General features: G+C 38.3%; 1 protein-coding gene across 12 annotated transcripts in view; it reads left to right on the top strand.

Annotated features, from left to right (window-relative positions):
• The window catches only part of robo2 (roundabout, axon guidance receptor, homolog 2 (Drosophila)), a 381,767-nt gene that overhangs the window by 139,754 nt on the left and 219,019 nt on the right, over nucleotides 1-22,994 (top strand). The window contains exon 1 of one of the 12 annotated variants that reach the window (XM_038291986.1): nucleotides 10,604-11,337. The exons of the other annotated variants lie outside the window; for them this stretch is intronic. Coding sequence (XP_038147914.1) covers nucleotides 11,283-11,337 — 55 coding nt within the window. The 5' untranslated portion in view covers nucleotides 10,604-11,282. Of the gene's footprint in view, nucleotides 1-10,603; nucleotides 11,338-22,994 lie in introns of those variants that run through there. 12 annotated transcript variants of the gene reach the window in all.

Below are 22,994 nucleotides of genomic sequence, written 5' to 3' on the forward strand. Positions count from 1 at the left end.
TAATAAGCTCTGTGAGCGATCCACTGGAAGGCACATGCTGGGACAGGACAAGTCTGCTCTGATGCATGCTCAGTAGAGAGGGAGGGGCGAGAACAAAATCTGGGGGCTTTGTCCGTTCTTGGTTCTTGTGTTCTTCTCAATTGGGACAGTACTAAGGCTGAGGCTGATGACGTTTCACTAGCAAACAAGCACATGAGAACGCACAAGTACACGTCTTGAGAAATCTGATTTTCCCCTCTCAAGGGAAGGAAAATCAGTGGAACACTCAATTCAGTAATGTTCTTCAAACAAATATGCTTTCAAACAATTCTGTCTTTTCACTTTTTTGAAATTAATACAACAATTTAATTTCTTGTGTTGTTTGTATTTAAACAAATCCTGTATTTTTTAGCACTTAACAATTAACATTACGATTTATTGACACAGTTATGGATATGTGTTTGAGAATCTCTACTCCACAATATTATTAGTTCAACAACTCAGAAAACCAAACATCCTAAGAATGATAAGTACAAATAAGAAACTTAGAAATGAAGAACCTTGGCTGTTAAGTTATTGTCAGTAAATAAGAGATTTGGATAGCTTGAATAAATCCATTTATTTTAGTTACTCGTGTGTTTATGAGACCAGCTGTGCCTATTTCAGAATCCCCTGCAGGCTGATGAAAACAAACAAACAACTTTTCATTCAAACAGAGACGGATGTTTATAACTCAGCGGGTGGCTTAAAACTCATCTTATCAGTTTAATGTTACGGTCGGCAGTGAAAGGAAAGGGATTTCCAATCAGTTAAAACCTTTCAAGCTTTGCTAATGACGTCTGTAGACAGAGTTCTGCGAAAGAGGGATGGAGATAAAAGGGCATTGTCCTAACATAAGCAATAAAAGAGATACTTAAAAAGCTTTTGTTCCTCTTCCCTCCCTTCCAACTTGTCAGGGTTCAGGCATTCACCTCTTACTCATTAGCAGCTGTTGCCCATCGCTCAACAGACCAAACTGTTTACCCCGTCCTGTCATGACAGTGTCTAGCACCCAGTTATCAAGTTCTGTCCTCAACATGGACTGACAGCCTTGATGAGTTTCCAAGATGCAGATCCAGCAGCTATGTACAGGAAGGGAGAAAAGTAGGGCAGCTAATTAGCTGTGCCTCTCAGGACCATGCAAGTTGGCTGCTTTTCACCTTGACAGAAAAATTCCATAAATGACAGGAATGTGGTGAAGAGCCGGATCTGCAATATCTAATGAGAGTGGGAGGAAAAGACAAGTTGACTTTAAATAGAGGAAGAGGAAGAAAGAGATGGATTACCCAGAAAAGGATAGACTTAAACCCTAGTACCCTTGTTCCACTGAACATCCAGCGTAATTTATAGATTTGTTTTGACATGTGGACTATCATGAAATAACTAATCTGGGTTAAAACACAGGTGTTACCACTTAAGGAAAGGACTTTTTTCCTTATGTGTCCTATCCAGCAAATTAAATTTATATTTAAAATAGATAATAAAAAAAATATTTATCTAACTCATCATTATGCAGCCCTGCATTTTAATATAATAACAGTGCCATGTTTTAGTAACCAATCTTTTTATCCAAAAAATGAGCCAGAACACTATTAAAAAACATCATAGTTAAATTCCAGAAGTATTTTTTTTTATACACTTGGCCAATGCTGGGTTGGATCTGCTTTTTTTTTAGCCTTTAGTAAATCTTTGTAGCATAGGTTAGAAACATTCCTTAAAGTTTTTATTTGTACCAGTATAAATGAGTTTATGCAGACTTGTCAACTAAACAGCCACTTAAACACATGCCAAACACTTCATAAAGAAACACTTACATCTTTGTATATGGTGACTTGGAGGCGTCTGGATTACAACCAGATTATTGTAAATAAGCCAGTTTTATGGTATGTTTTGTGATATGGTCTCTTTTTGCTGGAGATGGTTTTACTGTGGTCATAAAGGGATAGACATGGTCAGTAACAATACTCAGGTGTGCTATGACATTTAAACAATGCAGGAGAGCCAAAGATCTGTCTTTGGTAATGTCAACACTAAATGTCCTGGAAGTTATGGCCTCCGCTTTCTGTTCTTTGCTGGAGGGAAACAGATATTTTATTTTTCTGGAGCTGCTGCCCATCTGCAACATGATTTGACATTCAGAGTTATATCCCTTATCCTTTGCTTTATACTTTCTTCACTGGATTTTTATTCTGTGTTGCTCTCTGGTTCTTTATCTTGTCAGCTTATTTTTCCCCCTTGTCCTGTTCTCCTTTGTCACACCATTTGTAAGTTTTACCTTTTGTTATTAAGTAATTTCATTTACCATGTTGCTCCTGAGCTCCCGGCCCCCTCCGGCTTCCACACTTCTCCAGGATCATCTGTCGCTGCTAAACCTGCCGATGGCACCACTGCTGCTTCAACCATGTCAGCCTCTTCAACCCAGGGGGCTACCACCCTCAGAGCATCATCATCATCATCCTTTTCCTCCCCTGAGCCAGGAGAAGCGAGTGCTTCAGGAGCTGGAGGCAGTAATAGCAGCTCAACTACAACTAATGCTTACCTTATCGAGGCTGCACTTTAAAACATTTAATTGTCTAGAGAGCTGTTCTAAATGAAATTTCTTTTTGTCTAAACTTGTGTATACAAAATGACAAAATAAATCTGTCCACGTCTTAGTCTAAGTCTGAGTTACTTTTTGCTTTTAGCCTGCCTATAACACACCAGACCAGACACACATCTTTCTTGAGACCAGTGGCTATCTAAAGTTCCTTCTTGATTTTTACATTTAAAAAAAATGCCCCTTCTCTTCTAAACATGGATTTCTTATTGAAACAACTGCCTGTCAATAAATAGTTTCTGTTAATGACAAAATTATTGGTTCTGTATGAAAATCCTGGTGGATCATTAGATCCTGAAACACTCAGACCAGTCAGTCTTCATCCAACAAACCTGTCATCTTTAAAATCACTTAAATTCCACTTCTTTCACTTCTGGTGGGTACCTTAAAAAATAGCAGATTCCCACATCTGAATTCCTAAACTGAATAATTGCTATCATGTTATTGATTTACTTCTGTTAATAGTCCATCAAACAGTAATATTAAATAAAAATTAGTGCAAAGGGTTATAACCCCAATTTTATTCAAGGTCTTGACATATTATTTTAGTTTATAAGTATTACAACCTTGTGTCATGTTACAGTGAGACGATTTGGACATAAGTCTTTTTTCTTTTCTTTTTTTCTTTTTGCTGATAATTCCGATTCAATTCAAAATTGAAAAATAATTTACTAATCTCAAAGGGAAATTAAATGTTGCAGTAGCTCATTTTTAAAACTGGTGTTGTAGGTGTTTATAGCTGTTGGCAGGAAGAATCTTCTGTATCAGTCTCTATACTGAAGACACTGAAGTGAATGTTCACTGTTGTACATCATTTTTTCACTTTATTAAGAATTATTCTTTGTGAAACAGAACTGGCCTTCTTAATATGTTTGCTGAACTGAGAGGATAGCAAAAGAGATCACACTCTCCACAACAGATTTATAGAAGATATGCAGCAACTTGCATCAAAAGCAGAGCTTCCTTAGGAAGTACATTCAGTCTGTCCCTTCTTGTAGATGCTCCATAGTAGCGCCTCCGGTCTTGTTGTTAAAGTGAACACTAAGGTATTTACACGCCTAAACCACCTTACTTCTTCTCTAATGATGTTAATAGGTTTCAGCTTGTTCCTCTTTCTTCTGAAATCTACAATCATCTCCCTTGTTTTATTAACATTCCTGATCAGATTATTTTTTCCACACCATGCCACAAAGCAGTTCACCAGCTCTCTGTACTCAGCCACTCATGTCCACCCAATGACTGCAGAGTCATCCAAGTAGTTCTGCAGATGACAGGACTTGTCTGGTACTAGAAGTCAGAGGTGTACAGAGTAAAAAAGAATGGTGAGAGTGCAATACCCTGTGCTCCTCCTGTGCTGATGACTATTTAATTAGTACTTTACTTTTGGAATGCCTTGCAAAGTTTTTTTTTTTTTTTTTTTTACAATACAGTGGATACTTGTCATTTTTTTAGTTCTCCTACATATTCAAGCCTGATCTCTTTATTTTTCCAGAAATAATAAAACAAAATGGCAATAGCAATCTGTAGTAAACGATTAAATGGCATGCAATGCAAAAGAGCTATAAGTCAATAAATAGGTAACTTATGCTTTCCTCAAAGACTGAGGATACTGGATAGTTTAAAGATAGAAGAAAATACAGGGTCTTGAGAGATGTGTCATCTTTTATCTGACCCATTTGCTGTTTGTCAAAGCCTCATCAGAAATTATCTCATTGGTACAGGGGCTATTTGCACTGTGGAACAGTTTGTAGCACTGTTGCCTTGCATGGAGTTTGCATGTTCTCCCCGTCCAGGTACTCTGGGTTGTTCCAACAGTCCAGAAACATGACTGTTAGGTTTATTTGCGTCTCTAAAATTGTCCTTAGGTGTGTGTGTGCATGTACTTATTTGTCTGTCTCTGTGTTGCCTTGTGACAGACAAGCAACATGTACAGGGTTTACACCGCTTCTCACCGATAGAAAGCTGGAGATAGGCACCATCCTCACTGCAACCCTGACCAAATGTGGGAGGAGGTGGATGTATGGATGGAACAGGGGCTGTCAGGAAGCCATTCTCAGGGAAGTATAAAAAAAGAGGACAGAATTTGGAAGTGTGAGAAGAGGCACACTGGGTACACTGTATGGCCATTGTAAAATATTGTGGAGGATATATCACAGTAAGGTCCTGTATTTCAACAAGTATTATTTTGTAGAGATGTACAAACTATAAAGAAAGTGTGGAAAGTGTCTCTGATGTACAAATCCATTTCCAGTATGCATTGACATGCAAACTTGGTCAGTCATATACCTGGATAATGAAGTCATAATGAAAAGTAAGCTTCCATTTTCAGCTGATGCCCAAATCCAGGGGCCTGTAGAACAGGGCTTCCCTGGTAGCCTATGAGCAAAATAAAATAGTTAAAAATGAAATGTGAAAAAAAAAAATGATGGCTACCTTTTAAGCCGGTATTGTTTTTTTATTTAGTCTGTTTTATGTGATACAAAGAAAACATAAAGCAACAGGCATGCACTCGCTTCAGAAAGCTGTATTCCCTACACAGTAATCCTCAGTTTTGGAACATTTGATAGGGAGGCCCCGGCTCCCCTTTCTGTACCTTAAAGTGATGCAGAGGAAGAACAGGCGATGCATTATAGACATGGTTTATGTCCTGCTGATACCAGCCTCTCACTTCACTGAGCTCAGGTGTCATATCATTTGTGCTTTCTCCCTCCTGTCTCGTCTCATCCTTACTCCCCTCAGTAGGAGTATCAGACTGTACGGATTTCTACATGTCACACTGGCTTCTCTCTAATGTTGCATTGTCCTGAATAAACTCAGTTTTGCTGTTTTATGTCTCCAAAGAAAGAGAGTTCATCAAACTGTCTTTCTGGTCTTTGGATCACATCAAAGCCTGAAAAGGCTACAGTAAAGAAACAGTACCTTCAGCAACAGCAAATATGTGCTTGCTGAGGTTTTACTGCTTCTATACTCTATTGCATTTTATAACTGAATGGGTTTCGTTCACTGCTGAGGCGAGTGCTTTGCATTGTTAGGCCATACATCACAGTGAAAGGTTTGCCACTTTTTCAGCATAATGTGATGCTGGGTTATGTGTATTAAAGAGCTGAAGGGAAAGGAGGAGAGAGAGATATCTTATGGATCTCTGCACTGTTTGTCATGCTGGAATTTATCTGTAGAAGTTGCTAAAGAAGAAGTAATATTTCAGAAAAGAGTTATGAGGGTCCTCTGAGGTGTGTGTGCGTTTGTGTCTGTCACTGTATTGTTTAGAAATGTGTCATCGTGTGGCTGTTATTGCCGAGGCTGGTGCAGAGCAGAGCACCGCTTAATATCTGTGTTTGACATAGAGGCCCATTAATAAGGGCCTGATCCGAGCCCAGTGACAGGACTGCTGACAGAGGAGGATCATGGGGAAGAATCATGCCTTGCTGAGGGAGCCTGGGCTGCAGGTAGACCCATTCCGCCTTCCCCAGGTGTCATTACGGATGCTGTTGAGGAAGCAGAGAAGGGGAGGGGCAACACTGACATCTACATTAATCACCCCGGCGCACATCACACACTACCTCCTCCCACCTCCACATCCTAATCATCCCCTCACTGAGACCCAAACTCAGTAAGGGGATATTCAGCCTTGAAAGATATCCAGCTAAGAACTCCCTAAATACCACTCTGATCTGATCATGACTGATGTTGGTACCTAAACCTCTGACCCACCACGCAATTAAAAACACTTTTCTCCGTCTCCCTCAAGATGCATAAGAGAGGCTGCTCTGCAGAAACTATGTTCTATCTGTGATTCATAGTATATCGGAATTGTGCTCTGCTTAGATGCAATTAAGGTGTTACAAATGCCTCCATGGAAATGTGTCGTCTCAAACCCCCCAGAGTGCATTGCTGTTGTGGTTCACATTCAGTCTCATATATTTCAGATTCTCCACTTGGGGATCCTTTATTGATCTTTAGCGTGTCTTATATCCTCTACAGAAATCTGGAATTTACAGGACTTTGCAATTTCCCTTATATTTCTTTACAGTTAGCCACAAATTTACCCAAAACCTTAATTCAGTTTATTGGGATTTTCTGACCTGGACTAAACTGCATGCTACTAACAATTCTGCAATGCAAATATTTCTTTCTCATGTCATTCCATTGGTTATTGTCTTCTATGTCAGTTGTGAGCATCTACTACAGCGAGAATCAACCCAGCCGGCTGAAAATATCATTGCGTGCAAGTTCAAATTCTGACCATGTGATATATCAGCTGGGAAATATTGCATTTAAAGGAGTATTATAATTGCACAAACTGATACTGGTGTGGTCATGCAGCTGTTAGACCGAATAACATGTCTACAATTTAATTTTTTTACAAATAAATCTAAATGATGTGATACCTTTATGCAACTGCACACCAGGGTTAATGCTTTTTATAAGCAAATAAGGTTTACCTAGGAACATTTTAATCGTAGTTTAAATACTGACGTTTTGTGAAGTTCTCACATAAAAATCTTCGGGGATAAAGTTGTGGAAATTTTGAACAAAAACAGAAACTAATGATAATGAAAAGGTAGATGGAGCTAAATACTGGGAAACCATTCAATAGAACTTGTTAGAGGCTGCAACAGACTTATTAAAGGGGAGGTTCACCCTGTATTAGAACAACACTAAACAAAGAGATGTTCAGAAGAATTATTAAAATCATAGCGTACTGATGCCAGAACAACCCTTTTTGTACTCACATCAAAAGAGTTTTATATCCTATGAGCTGAGTATGAAGCCAACCTATAGCTTCATAATGAAAAACCAAACCAAAGAAGACAAAGACACCCTTCATACGCTCATATGTGTTGGTCTATCACTTTGATCTAAAATCATATTGAAGTTTTGAGTTTATGAGCCATAATATTGAAATGGGAACGCACTATTAATGTGTTTTAAGGCTCTGTGGATCAGAATGGATGTGGGACAGCAGAACAATGTTTTCAATGAGTAACTAAACCCTGGATCCATCAGTGAGCAGGTGTTGGGTGAATAACTTGAGACCAAATAATTGAATATTAGTTTGGATCCAATTAAAAAGACTTGCAAGGACAAAAAAAAGAGACAGTAATTGTGACATAATGAAATTAGGTGATAAGAAATGCTCTTTTTAACAAAAGGCTGTAGTAAAGAACCTTTCTCCCAGATGCTGTTAACCCTCATTGGCCTTATTCTTTCCTAACTGGCACACTCTCTTTACGACCCTGTCAGTTACATCAAACTAATTGTTTTTTTTTTCTTTGTGTCTCAGATTTAAAAATAAAACCACAGATCACTTATAAAAACTTTGATAGAGGGTATTTGTGTGTTTTGTGTGTTTTATTTCCAGCATTGGAATGAAACATAAGCTCATACCAGTGTGTCCATGAGTTATCAGCTTCATTGCCTAGCCCCTACCATCAAATTTTTTTATGTAATGTGTCGTGTCCTGAGTAAACACAGCCTCCAGTTTAATTAAAATAAATCCACTTTGAGCTGATATTTAGAAACCCGGGAAATATCACAGCCTCTGCAACAGATAAAGTGATTGAGAGCGGGGAATGAAAGGCTGAGCTTGGGGGAGAATTACACTCTACATCCTTTTCCATCAATGAGGCCTCTATTGTTTATGTTTGAAGTGGGATTTTCTTCTTTGTAATTTACCTCTTTCCAGTTCCCCTCTTTTTTTTCTTTCGGTTGTATTTGCCTTGAACCTTCAGAAACACTGATTACACTATAAATTTCTGCTTGACTCTTAATATTTGCACTCGCAGTAGAATCTAGGACACCACAGAGACACTGAGAAGACAGCATTTGCATGCGGTTCACAAACATATTAAAATATGAAGACAAATCACTGTGCCTAGCCACTACACAGAAACAGCCAACAGTAGAGCACCACTGAGAAGACTTGCATCGTGTTGCCGCTCCTAGAAAGGGCCTTTTTCAGGGCAAGAGTCGACATGTAGCTCAACAAACAAACAGATGAAAAAAACCCACGAGCAGTCAAAGCTATTATTAAAGGTGATAGAAGTGTTTCCGTTTGCCAAAGCCATTTTGTCATGGTCTTAGCCTCCGTACTTTGTTACAGGGAGAACTGGGTTTTCAAAGATATCTTCAGAGGACATACTATGGACTTTGTTCTGCGGATGTCTTTGATGTAAATCATAAAAGTAAAAATCCAAGTCTTTTAGTTCACATTCCTGTAGGTTTTGAGACTGTCTTGGTATGAAGCACCAGCTTAGCAAGTCAGTACATTATATATATATATATATATATATATATATATATATATGTGTGTATATATATATATATATATATATATATATATATATATATATATATATATATATATATATATATATATAATATAATGTTTTTTTAAAGACATAAAGAACAGTAAATTAAAACTTTCTACAGTTCATGCATCGTTAATGGGAAGTTAACTTTATGTATTATGCTTTTAATGTTTTCATTCTAAAATTTTTGGACATTTGTCACAAAATTTACACTTTATGCTCCCTTGTCAACTTTACCAAAAAGCCCCTCCATAACATGATGCATCATGATTATTTGCAGAAATGATCTGTTCAGGATTATCTGTTAGTTTTCTGATTCACATAGTGTCTGCATGTCTTCCCTCATATTTTCTGACTCACCCCTTGGCTACAAACAATACTTTCACTATTTATCTCTGATGGACCCACTCTTTCTGAAAGCTCAGATTTCAATGGTGTATGGCTAAAAGGTGTCTGGTAGGCTGAGTTGAACATCTGTGCATCTCCAGAGTTACAATGGGTGATTCTTCTCTGATTAGTGTCCTACTCAGCCTGTCATTCAAATGAGGAATTAAGGAGTGTGCCGTGTTATGTTAAATGCTTTGTTACTAATGTTCTCCAACAAACAGTTTAAGCCTTCATCTCACAGTTCAAATTTGCACAAAAAATGTGCTGATTAATACCCTTTTTTATATGCACTGTATTGTTATTAAATTAATTTAGCGATTTAACATACAGAAGCAGAACCATGCACTCCCACAAATAGCACTGTCGTTTACTACATCACTGTTGGGTGGGAACACATATCCTCTCTTTAGAAGGGATCTCTCTATAGGGCTGAATGTAAAACAGAGCCACTAGAAGTTGTTATAACAGATACCAGTAGGGGGAGCTCACAGCTCGCATCAGTAAAACCCTTGTAAGAAATCCTGTTGAGGTTGCTGGGCAGGAGTTCACGCCACATATCACAAACCCACCCCACCCTCCATCTCTAAATAACAACATGTTGAGTCCAGATCTTTGCATTTAGTGTTAATGTTGGAATTAATCCATTCTATGAAATGCAATGGTTTGAAATTATTTTTGCACCTTAACTGTGTTTATCTTTCTACTTTTTTCCCCTTGGCATAAAGAGAGACAGATCTGAGTTTATTGTTGGTATGTGGAGCACCATCCTGCAGAGGCTCGGTCAATCACAGCATCGATTTGTGACAAAGATCATATTTACAATTCCGCATATGCATCTCAGCACATTAAGACTCACGAGTTAAGCACCTTCCCTCAATAAATTATAGTTGCATCTATCGATTAAACATTTATCACATTTTCACAAAATACATTGTATTTTTAAATTCTAAAGGAATCTTTTCTCACTATTAAGGTGCATTTTGACTGATGCAAATGTTGAACTTTGAGTTGTTTAGATGCACTGTTGCTGTTTCTCCTATCACAGTCCTTTTATTCTTGGAAAGAAAATAATGCTTATAAATGATTTACAAATGCAACAGCGCTCTAAAGGTTTGCCATACTTCTTTGTTTCCTATATTAATATAAATGGTGGTGTAATAATAATATTTTTAAATAATAATACATATTTAAATATAAATCAAACTTCCTGTACTTTAATTTCCTCCCATGCTGCAGCAGTCTGTGGCACCGCTGCTGATCAGCTTCAGTGTTTGGATGGGAGAGCGCGCGCTCCTAGTGGCAGCACCGTTTAAACCCAAACGCGCAGAAGGAGAGAGAGACGCAGCAGAGGATGTTGAACTGTAGTGTGACTGTAAATTTATAGGGGCTATATTTTCCCCCAGCTACGCGCATGGGGCTTCTGAGAGCCGGATCTCTTAAGAACAAAAACAACTTTTTGTAAGGAATGCCTGGAAGTTGAAGAGTGGTTTCTTGGTTGTCCATGAGCGGAGACGTCTTAGCTGAGGATTTGAAATGTGCCGGAGAAGCTCCTAAAGAAAAAGAGAAGACCTGCAGAGTTTTTCTTTTCTTTTTTTTTTTTAGTCTGCACTTTTATTCTGTTCTGAAAGACTCCAAAAAACAAACAAACAAACAAACAAAAAAGCTGCTGCTTAGAGCAGGAGTCGCGGATGAACTCAGCGGACAGACTGGGATAATATTGCTCAAAGAACCGAGAGTTTGGATTCAAGGTTAGGCTGGATGAGCTGCTCCGGATGAACAACTTTTAAATGGATCCTTTCTGTGTCTGGACATTGAAACTGGCTCTGGTCCTTGCGTAGGACAGTATTAGGAGCTGTCCATCACTTCCAGAACCGAGAAGTGGACTTGTGCGCAATCTTCGCGTATTTTTTTCAACGCGCAGTTAAAATAGAGGATTTGCGCGTCCGCTGTGGATGTTTTAATATGCAAGGATGGGTCCACTAGCGTTCATCCTTGTTAGTGGATTACTGTACTTTCAAGCAGATGGTAAGTTCTTAAAAATGGGTTATATCAAACGGCACAGTTAACAGACTTTAAACAGCGCCGACATTTTCAATCATTTTCAATCCTTTTACCAGTTTGGACTCCAAGGCTGCGTCTCAGCCGTTTCTGATTGTTATTATTCTGAGTAGAAATAATATCTGAATGTGAATTTTAATATCACAATAAACCCTAACTAGTAGTAATTTCTAATTCTTCGGGACTATAATTGGGAATGAATGCGTAAAAGTATCGCGTCCAGTCAGTTCAGTTCAACAGATAGCCTCCCACTGCCACTGATAATTGATGTTCTGTTGCTTGCAGTGATTTTTACCTCCCATTTAGGAAATATAAATTAAGCTCCTCTAGCCCTTACATGCTACATTTTGAAGAATAGTATGCAACTAATAGGAATAGAAAGTCTTTAGATGTACTAATTACTCGTCCAGATATTGGAATCCTATATTTTATCTTAATCAGTCCCAAATCCCTAATTAAACACTGTGGTTTGATAACCAATGATGAGTTTAGTAAAATTGGCATAAAGATTAGGGAAGTATGCTTTGATCAATATATAAGGATAATCATGCATATGTTTCTTCTTTTTTTGTTTTGGATTTATTTCTACTTCTTGGAACGCAAACTGATCTAGAGCACTTTTCTCCTTTGTGTTACTGTTTTCATGAAGAAAAAAAAATCATCAGTTGATAATCAGTCAAATTGAAATTTACAAGGCAGATCTCAATCTGGAAATGGGTATTAGCCAGGAGATGCTCCACGTTTAGATCTCTAAAAGCATTTATTTTTGCTTTGCACAAGACTACATGAAGGTGTTAGTGTCTGAATGATTTGTAATGCTCTCATAAGACTGGTTATATGTTATAGGTCTGATAAACAAGACAGAGGCCATCCTATAATAGAAAAAAATCTATGTTTAAAAAACCATTTCAGTTATCTAAATTAAAATGAAACAAACAAAGATGACTTAATGTTATCTTTGGGATTATTTTTTAATCCCAAAAGCACCTCCTCCTTATTTTTTATTTTTATAGTCCTTATGGTTTAAAGACTCTGTTGCTAAATTGTGCCGAGACTGGCATTAACCAAATATAAAAAAGCATTGTGAAAAGTGAAATTTGTTTTCTAAGAGATATATTTTTGATAATGATGTAAAAAAGGAAGTGTATCTTATTTTATTATGTATATAATTTTCCTTTCTGAACACCCAGAACAGTCAGTCATTGCAAAGTCAGCATCCTTACATTATGATTTCATGGGGTTTCATGGGATTCAGTGGCCTACAAAGAACTGGTTTAATGGGAAAATTTACATAAAAGCCTAATTGGCAAAGTTAATGCGGTGACTCACCACAGTCATGAAAGCAGACTGCTGGAGAAAGAAGAATGGTTATTTGAACTTGAAACTTGAACATTTGTTATACAGTATATATATATATTTATTTATTTATTTATTTATTTATTTATTTTTTTTTTCCACAGGCTCCTGGTCTGTTCTTGTGTTGGAAATTTTGAAAAATGCATGCTGAGACATTAAATCATCACCTGTGGTGTGATGATTCAAACATGTTTGCCTTGTATTGTTTGTACTGCTCAGCTGAATGTGAAGAGGGTATTTTGCCCTCACTAAATGCACGAGTCTGCAAGGCCCCATTTTTTCTTTGGTTTCACCTATCAACCCCTGCTTTTATTCATCACAGCTGCAAGTTTTATTCTGAGTCTTTTCACTTCTGTATTCATGCCTTCTGCATTTTCCAGTATTCTTTTCTTCTTTTCTTTTTTTCCACTTTAAGTTGCGTCTTTTCATCTTCTCGACCAAACCCACTGGTTGCTAGGCACAGGCTGATGGCATTACAAGCTTGCCAAAAGAGAAAGGGTGCACCGTTTCTCCAAAGCAGTGGATATTCCCAATCATTTGCCTGTCACCCTTCTTCCCACTCTGTTTTATTCTCCACCTACAACCAAGTTAGATTCACCCATCACCCAGCTTTTTAAGAGGCAATCCAATGGTCCTTTTAGAGGGAGGAGCTTCTTCGAATGGTCCACTTGGGTGTACAAAAAGGGCTGGAGTTGTATTCACTGGGTGCTAAATCCTGACAAAGCCAGGCCTAGTAAATGGCGCCAGTTGCTGTTAAGTGTTCTGTGATTAATACTGCCAGTGTGAAGAAGAGAAAAGTTGATGGTTAAAGAGACTGAAAGGAGAAACAGCATTAGTCTTGAATGCTGTGGCAAGGGTGGATATGGCAGGAAGTTGTTGTGACTGCAAATGTCAGCAGCTGCATAGTTTTCTGATCTGGATTATTATATGCCTCTTTATTGCAGACCCAATTTCTTAGCCTGTGCTAATAATATACCTCCTGCATGTTTGTTTCTGAGTCTGGTGACATCACATTCACACTGTGTGCTGAAAGATGGTACAGTCTAACTAACTAAAAGACCACTTGGAATCAGAACATAGTGGGCAGCACCTTCTCTGCCTGTAGTGTTGGGGTTTCTCTACTTCTAATTCAATAAAATATCAACTCAGATTGTGAGGAGATGTAAGGAGGGGAGGGGAGGGGAGGATGGGTGTTTTCAAATTAAAAAATGAGAGAAGAATTGTTTAACAATACAATCTTAGGTCTGGAAATGGCAACAATGATGCGTTATTAAGGGAAGACATTGGCGACTAACAGCTCTGTTGATGATCATGATTAAATGGGAGAGGTTTAATGCACTAGCCTATAATGGAAAGTAAGCCCAGATCAAAGTAGTCTAGGTGAGCAATGAGGAAAGCTCAGGTCACAGTGTAAGAGCCGCTGTCTCGCCCCAAATGTGATTGTTCTGCTTGAGCTGGCAGCATTTAAGCGATGTTATTGTAATCGTGGTTCATTTGCTGGAATGGGGCTACTATAATGATGAGCCTTCATCTGAGATCTATGAGATGCTTCTCTCTACTGTCTCTCGTTGTCTTGTCACTTTCAAATGAGCGGTTTTCCGAAGCCCTCAACACTTCACCACTGTTTATTCAATGATTATCGTCAGAAATGAGTGACTAGATTAAGACTCTGTGACAGTGGTTATAAAAGGAAGGGAGTTATGGTAGAGAAAGGACTAGGGAGAGGTGTGTTCTTAGAAGTCCTTGTGTATTGAAATGATCAGTGTTGCTTAACTGGATGCAGGCCTGTCAATTCACAAGAGTTAACAGGGAAATCTGCTCACTCTAGGAATCATGTTTGAGCGGCCATCACAGACTGAGACCTTGATATTTAAAAGTTAATGTATTGCTATGAACTTCTAATAATGACAGCGTACAACTCTTACTTACATTGACACTGAACAAGTCCCCCCAACGTTTAAATCATTTATCTTGTTCCAATTTATTTGGTCTAAAGAAGAACAAAGACAATCTTTTTTGTCAAGAAATAGTTTCTAAGCAGTATGAGAAAACTGCAGCTAGCCAATCATTAGCCATTTAAGATGGTCAGCATCTGACTCAGACCTTCATATGGAGTTAGAACAATTCTAAGGCTATTTTATAATTCTTTAATGAGTATGGGCTGTTTTTAGTCATTAATTTCTCAGACAGATCAGGATTTCTTTATGGCATTTTAATTCTAAAGCATTTATGCTATTTGTGAAAAGATTACATTATCAGTGGTTTATTTGATATAGAATCAAATTAAAATATGGAGTAAAATCTGGATCAGTTTAATCTACACTGATTGTACCAAGAGTTTTATTAGAGGAAAACCTTAATTTTACTTGTGCCTACAAAAATAATTTCTCTATAGGTTATTGTCTCACCGCCTGAGCGTGATGTATCATCGCTCCCCTAGATCTTACAGATCATTCCCTTTAACATCCCTCATGCATATAGGAAAATGTCAACCACAGACAATGCACTTGGTTGGTTTTTCAGTAAGGCAACATAATGCAGCGAAGGTAATACTTCTAATTCATTGAGCATCACTCATGCATAGCAGTGACATTTACAGAGCAGAAAGTTACATAATAGGCTAATGGTATTTCTTAAATTAAAATAGTGAGAGATTACTACTGAACCAGATACATGTTTACTGAAATTGGTAGACTGTGCATTCCCTTGTGTGACCTGTATATTCTTGAACTTCTTAACCCCGTCATCTTCATCTGTACACGTACTTTCTTTGTACAAGCATATATCAATGAGGGTGGAATTTAAACACAGAGGGAGTTGTTGTACACCTGTGCTGGCTGTGTATAACAGGAGTGTATGCGAGGTAGGGGTTGGGGGAGGAGTAACATGATGAATGGAGCAGGGTGACTGTGAGTAAAGTGCCTTCACCTGTCTTACACACCTGAACTTTAAAAATACACACCTGTGCTTTCCCCTTTGAGGCCCCTGCGCGCAGATATAATCCCCTTTCTGTTCCGTCAATGTCTTTGTTTCCCAAACAGCTGATGAAGAGCCAGGTTAACAGAAAATACTCTTCTAATTACTGTTTTATAATACTTTATGACATGATGATGGTAAAAGAGGCTTTGCTGAGCAGTTGTGAATACTCCAGTAGCTTGTGAAGCCCAAACTGACTCTGGGTTGGTTAGATAAATCTCTTACATTGGGATTTGAGGAGTAATCTTATCTATGTAAAACTGAATAATCTTAAGATCATGACAGAACGTCAGGAAGTCTGATAGAGAAAGGATCGCAAGTTTAGCTTATCAGTGTTTTTTATGTTGCACGCTACACTGAAATGTTGTCTTGGGAGGCATTTGTTTACCGTGTGTCCAGTTGCCTTTAACTTACTCTGTGTTAGACAGCTTCAAAGCTGCCTTCAGATAAGGTGGGAAAGATGTCAAGGTTGAATGACTCACAGAAGTACACAGCAGATAATGCATGTTCATGGGTACAAGCCCACACACAAGGCTTGAATACACAGAAACATCCCTGTTCGTACAAGCAGACATCAAGAGGTTTCTTTAACTGCCCTACTCAAATAAATGAAAATGCTCTTCCCGTTTTTTCCTCTTCGACTTTTTAGCCAGTAACATCCGTCATTGTTTTCTCTGAGGAGTTTGTGTGACAGATCAACTCTAGCTCCAATCTCACCAGTTTCATGAACAGAGAGGTGAAGGCCGGTGATAAAAATGCATTAGGTGTTTGTCAGTACCAGATTTCTGAAGATGGACAGCTGAAGGGCGACACTTGAGAAGACATCCATCAAACACAGCATTGACCCAAATGCAGCAAAGCAGTCTGGACCAGTGGGACAACTGAATAAGTGTCTTATTCTGCTACCTTCATCTTCAGCTCCATGTGTAGAGTTAAAGCTTTACTTCTTCAGGCGGCATGGTATCTTTAATGTGTAAAGCGGAATTGAAGACATTGGTCTGCAGTGTTGCCAATATTAAATTCACTAAAACAATACTATTATCTGTTTCCCTTTATGGCATATAAGTTGGGTTTTATTGGGATTTTATTGGTGTGCTTTAAATGTGCCAGTGAAACAAAGTAACTTTAGAAGCTACTTAAAGATCCAAACCATCCAAATAAATCTAGGCTGAGTGTCCTGATCCTTATTTTTCTGCCAACAATGACTTTATGACTTTTCGTTTAACTACATACAATGACTCCTCATAAAAGTGCCATTGCGTGAAATCTGTGTGGAAAGGGGCATCAGCCAAGAATCCCAGCTGTTGAACTAGATTTGTAAGTAAAAAGCTGTCACACCCTGAAATGTTTACTTCCCTGATTTATTTTCAAGAGAAATGCAACTTATTTTCTTAGACAGCTGCTTTAAGAAGCGTGGTACTTTATGTCTTGGTACTGTAATAGATTAAGTTTTGCAATTAATAAACAAACTAAAGTGGATAAATATTTTTAAATGTTGTTTTTTTTTTTACTTTATATGCCACCTGCAGTAGTTTTATGTCAGCACTATTTTCTGGACTTGAGTAAATTGAATAAGACTTTTAAGCACTTATTGCTGTCACCCTTGACCCTGTAGCTCAAAGGAAAGCTGCATGAAGTGTCTTGCAGTATAGAAATTTAATAAATCTTATCTTGATGTACTATGGTGCTTCTTAAAACAATAGAACAGAAAAAAAAATCACTGAGGGGTATAAGAGCTATTCGATTACGCCTGCTCCGCTCTGTGAGTCCATCACCTGGATGGATTGTGGTTACAGCTCCTATTGCTCATGTTGATATTGTTTGGCTTTGGGATTGCTGGAGCGACAGGAGGGTGTTGAAGGCAGAGACACAATAATGTGCACACTACAGGTCAGCATGCGCTCTGCACCTCCAATTATCACCTCTAAACACAGAGTATCAAGGACACCTGGAGGCTTTTTTTCTCTTCCACCTCAGCAATAACACACTAATTTATTTCTCTTCATTCAATTTACAGTGGCAGCTTAGGTAATGCAGGTAAAGAGCTTAAAATGCTTAAGGGGGAATTGGACGATATCTTACATTTCAATGCACCTCCTTGGGTACAATGTGTAGAAACACGCTCACACTTAAAGTATCCTGCTTTTAGGAGCAGTGTTGATAATATGTTCACATCAAAAACAGTCAGGTGTGTTTGGAAAGTTCAAGAAATATGATGGCTGCTTCTTTTGGATTTGATCACAAATATTGAGAAGCTACATTCATACAATATTTGTAAAATTTAACATGTATCTTTTGTAGCATGCAGGATAATATTTGAAAGGCGAATATTCACAACTGACCAGGGAGTGGTGGCCTAGTGATTAGAGCATTGTGCTTGGGTCTAGGATGTTCTGAGTTCAAGTTCCACTTACTCCCACATACTGCCAATCTGGGTCCTTGAGCAAGACCTTTAACCCCACACTGCTCCCCGGGTGCTGCACAATGGCAGCCCACTACTCCCCAAGGGGATGGGTTAAATGCAGAGATTGAATTTCTTCAGTGTGAGATCAGTAAATTTCAGTTATTCAATTATATTTCCCCTGTGATCAGACTTGTAGCTTATGACTGATTCTTTTCTATGACTAACGTTTTGAGAGGTTAGAAACAAACAGGAAAGAAATAGGGCAGGGCTTAACGTCACCAAGCAGTGACATTTTTCTTCCATCCAACTCAGACATCAGTGTATAGTTTTAATTTGGGCAGTGTTGGCCTTGTGGTTAGAGCAGTGTGCTTGTGTTCTGAGAAGGTTGCAAGTACCCGGTTTGATCCCCACAGCCTGCACTCTGGGACCCTGAGCAAGACCCTTAACCCACACTGCTCCTCGGGCGCCACACATTGGCAGCCCACTGCTCCCCAAGGGGATGGGTCAAATGCAGAGATTGAATTTCTCCAGTGTGAGACAATGCATTTCAATTATTCAGTTATATTTTCCCTGTGATCAGACTTTTAGCTTATGACCGATTTTCTTCCTATGACTAAAGTTTTGAGAGGTTAGAAACAAACAGGAAAGAATTAAGGCTGGGCAGTCTTAACGTTACCAAGCAGTGACATTTTTCTTCCATCCAACTTAGACATCAGTATATAGTGCAATGTTTGTCAAAGAAAGAGATAATGTCACCAGCATAAATATAAGCTTATTAAGTGACAATTTACTGAATATGGTGATTTATCCAAAGTAGAGGAGGAAGTCAGGAGAAATGCTAACTTAGAGCAGTAGCTTGGAGTCTTAATAAAAGGCACTCTACAGCAGGGTTGAAAGCATTTTCTATACTATGCCTGTAATTAACCACAGCTGCAAATGACTGCTTGTGCCAAAAGGTATAATCGTAAACACAGACGTTCTAGCCGCATTCAATGTTCTGCAAAGGTTCTGGCTGACATGTGTCTGCGTATTTCTGCCAACAATTGTATTGCCAGACAACTTTATATTGACGCCTTGCAAACTTACTTGTGACTAATGTGTCTCACAACTCACATCCTATTAAGTCTGTCTGCAGTCTGTTTACTCACAACATGTCTTGTTCTTATAATAAGCCACTCTATTTTAACACTTTGCATGTAGTAGACTGGAACATTTTAATACTGATTTACATATAGACTGCACCTGCAGTCAAATGCACTTTCAATAATTTGAATTGAGCACAGAAAGAAAAAAATTAATTGCAGCCAATAATAATAATTAATGCTTATTATGCAGGAGTATTATCTGGAGACCATAAGTCTACTGGTTGTCATTGTTCTTCTCTTGATCTTCCAAATGTGCTGCCTGTTTTTAGCCTTCTCTGTTTTCCTTAGTATACTACTGTAAGTTTTTCTGTTTTGTTAAAACCATTACCATATTCAGTCCCCATGTTTTAGTAGTTTATGTCATTGACTTCAATGGACCTGGGTTCAAATCCTGGTTGTGTCCTAAAGGGCATCCAGTGTAAACTTAGCTAAATCTTTGAGCAAGTCAAACTGATTTGCTCTGGTGACCCCTAAATAAGGGCGCAGCTAAAGGAAAACAAACTGTATCAACCACATGCTTCTGTCTGCACTTGGGTCCTACTCTGAACCCCCAAATGTCCAAAGAATAAACTGTTGCTTGGCTTTCGGTTATTGCTTCTCTTCAATTTAAAATTCCAGTTCTTACAGCATTTCCGTGTAAAAACACAGTCCTTACACTTTTTCATAGGTTGATGAACACATTGTCATTAAAAAGCAATCTTTTTTTAAAGAAAATATTTCCTTTATTGAAGTGTATCAATTAATGTTTTTTTTCAAAAGTTGCTTTTAAAATGACTTTAAAATACTCTCAAATTACTGTTCTGCTTTGGAAATGAACAATATGTATTGGTTTTCTCAGTATAAAATGTATTATCAAGCCCTTAGTCAAAGTGTTAAACAGAAAAGCAAATTAATAAGCTTAGGATGGTCAGAAGGACCTGCAGAGAAAGAGATAGGGATGTAGAAAGTAAAGTGGTGCAGTGAGCTACATGCTTGAGTGGCCCCGGCATCGGAAATCATTTAATCTGCATCAAACAGTTTAAAGTCCTTACCAGCATCCTGACAGGCCAACAGAGCCATTGCTAATCTCCATACACTAATCAGACCATATAGGAAAGAAGCTGCATGTTTCACATTCACTTTAAGTTGATCTAAATTGTTTTCATGTCCTCTTTTTACACCTCATCTTCCTATCAAGAATTCAATCTTTTTTAAGACATCTGCTGTAGAAGAGATAACCTCTCCTGTCCTGCTTGTAGCATCTGACACCAATGTGAGGACTGAAAATCAGCAGCTTGTAAAAAAAACAAGAAATAGAAGCCATGCGAATTGGCCTTTTGCAGCAAAATCAGATATTCGGTTTCCCACAGTTATCTATTTTTATATCCCATCTGTATGGGGGAGAGAGGACAAATACACAGATGCAAAGTCAATATGACCCCCACCTTGTCACTGCCTGAAATACACTCAGCGTGGAATTCTATCTGATATTTGCTGGAGTCAAGCATGGATGCATTGAGAGGTTGAGCTTGTAGAATTACCCCTGTGTTTGCTCTCAGAGTATAAATCTAAGCAGGAGAAGGGAGGGCTAGTATTCAAATCACTGAGGTGGAACACAGCCCATCATGTGAGCTAGATAGCTAACTAACTCAAAGAAAAAAACACTTACTATACTGCAGGACCAGATGAAATGGAAGATTCTGCTTTGCACCTGTGAACACATTTCATTCTTTTTTTTTCCCCTGTGTCGCCACTGTAAGGCTTGCCAAATCCTCTGGGGCTGGAGTCCTACTGTGACACCTCCCTGAGATGAGCTGTGGGTCTGTCTGGTGTTGGGGGTTGTACTGGAGCTGCCACTGACAGCCTGGTGTAAAGAAGATGAATCCCTAGTGCAGAGCATGCTGCTAGGAGGTGTCACAGTGCTCTAGTGCTAAGGTGTGGACGACCAGTAACATCATTCTTTCACCACCCTCAGTTTCTCCTGCAGCTCCTTCACATTTCCTCTCTGATGACATGACGAATATGACTCTGTCACCAAAACGCTGAAGGCAGGCTGTAATAGGACAGAGAGCAAGTGAAACAGATAGACACCAGGGGGCAAAGGTCAAGTTTTATCGATAGAACCAAATGAAATGGGAAGCTAAGTGGAAAGAGATATAAGTAATGTTTATTTTAAAACATACAAATCTGACATATGCAACAGATTGGATTAACATAACATAGCAGGTAGTTAATTTTGAAAAGTAAAAATATGAAATGTTGGCTGTACTCAGTCCCCTTTACTCAGATACATTTAAATAATATCAAGTGCATCCTGCTTCCTAGAGGCCACTAATGTGCAATTTAAACTCAGTACAAATTAAGCTGTTCTATAAAGGCATCTGAGTTTTTTTTTTAAATAATATTAGTTAGTAATCAGTGTGACATGCCTTTAGGAACAGATTATTGGTGCATTTGTATGGATATTTAAAGGAAGGTTGTTAAAAAATTATGATACACAAGATTGTTTAATCCATCCCTAGAAATCAAAAGAATACGTAAATATAGAAAACCTACCGAGACATGGCTGTCTACATAAATTGACAGGCTGGACAAGGGGAGTAATAGCAAGAAAAAACAGCCAAGGGACCTATAATTACTCTGGAGCTGCAGGCATTCACAATTCAAGTGAGACAATCTGTGAACTAAACAAATAATAGTTTGCCACCTCAAAAGTCTGCTTTTTATAGAAAAGTTTTTTTAAGACCCATTTGCATTCCCATGCTGGGGACACAGCAAACAAAAAAGATGCTGTTGTGGTCAGATCAGACCAAGATTAAGGCTTTCACTTGTATGCAGAAGAATATATTGAGAATAAAGCTAACATGGCACAAAACACAGAAAACACAATCCCTGTGGTGGAATAGAGTAGCGGCAACATTATAGTGCTAGTTTGCTTTTCCTTAGCAGGGGCAGATAAAGGATGACAGAATGATTAAAGTTATTCGTAGTTAATAATACATTTCTTGCCATTAATTACTAAGCAAAGGTTTATCTTATAGCAGAGGAGCAAACACGAGAATACAGCCATAAATGCAATGGTTTGGATCGAAGCCTCTGCATGGCTTGGATGGCCCAATCAAAATCAATATCTACTCTGCGGCAAGAAATGGTAATCTTCATCAAAGTGTTGGATGTTTTCAGATCCTCTCCATTAAAATGTTGAGATTTAAAATGTGACAATTACGCCACACTCTGTGTTGGTCTGTCACAAATCCCAATAAAATACACCCTGTTCTCAAAATGTGAAAAGGTCTAAGGGAGATTAATACATTGGCCAGATAGTATTTTTGTCCTATCCTAAAATGTCTAAAAATCAGTGTAACTTTTTTTACATATAAATTTGCTCATTTCCAGCTCCTCATTGTTAATGAGAAGATGTCTTATCACGCTGCACTATTACAACTCAGTTTTTGACTTTACTATTTGATGTTTTACAGCACCTTTGTGGCTGGAACTCTTTGCCTTGGTCCAAGGTTGCCGTTGGTTACTTGTGATCAGCAAATGTCTGCTGGCAGAATAAGTAATATCTCTTTGGGGAACTCTTCTCTTTATGCTCTGCTTGAGACTGGTGTGGGTATTGATTCGGTTTGTAGGGTAGAATTTCTCAAGGGAGCTAATAAAAATAATTACAAAAAGATCATCAAAGGACTGACCTGCTGTTGCTTACATGAATAAATATGTGACAAAGATAATAGAAAACAAAGCCAAACTGTGTGTGGTCA

This window comes from Cyprinodon tularosa, unplaced genomic scaffold (genome assembly GCF_016077235.1).
Source record: "Cyprinodon tularosa strain WSP-4 unplaced genomic scaffold, ASM1607723v1 ctg305, whole genome shotgun sequence".
NCBI classification, from domain to species: domain Eukaryota; kingdom Metazoa; phylum Chordata; class Actinopteri; order Cyprinodontiformes; family Cyprinodontidae; genus Cyprinodon; species Cyprinodon tularosa.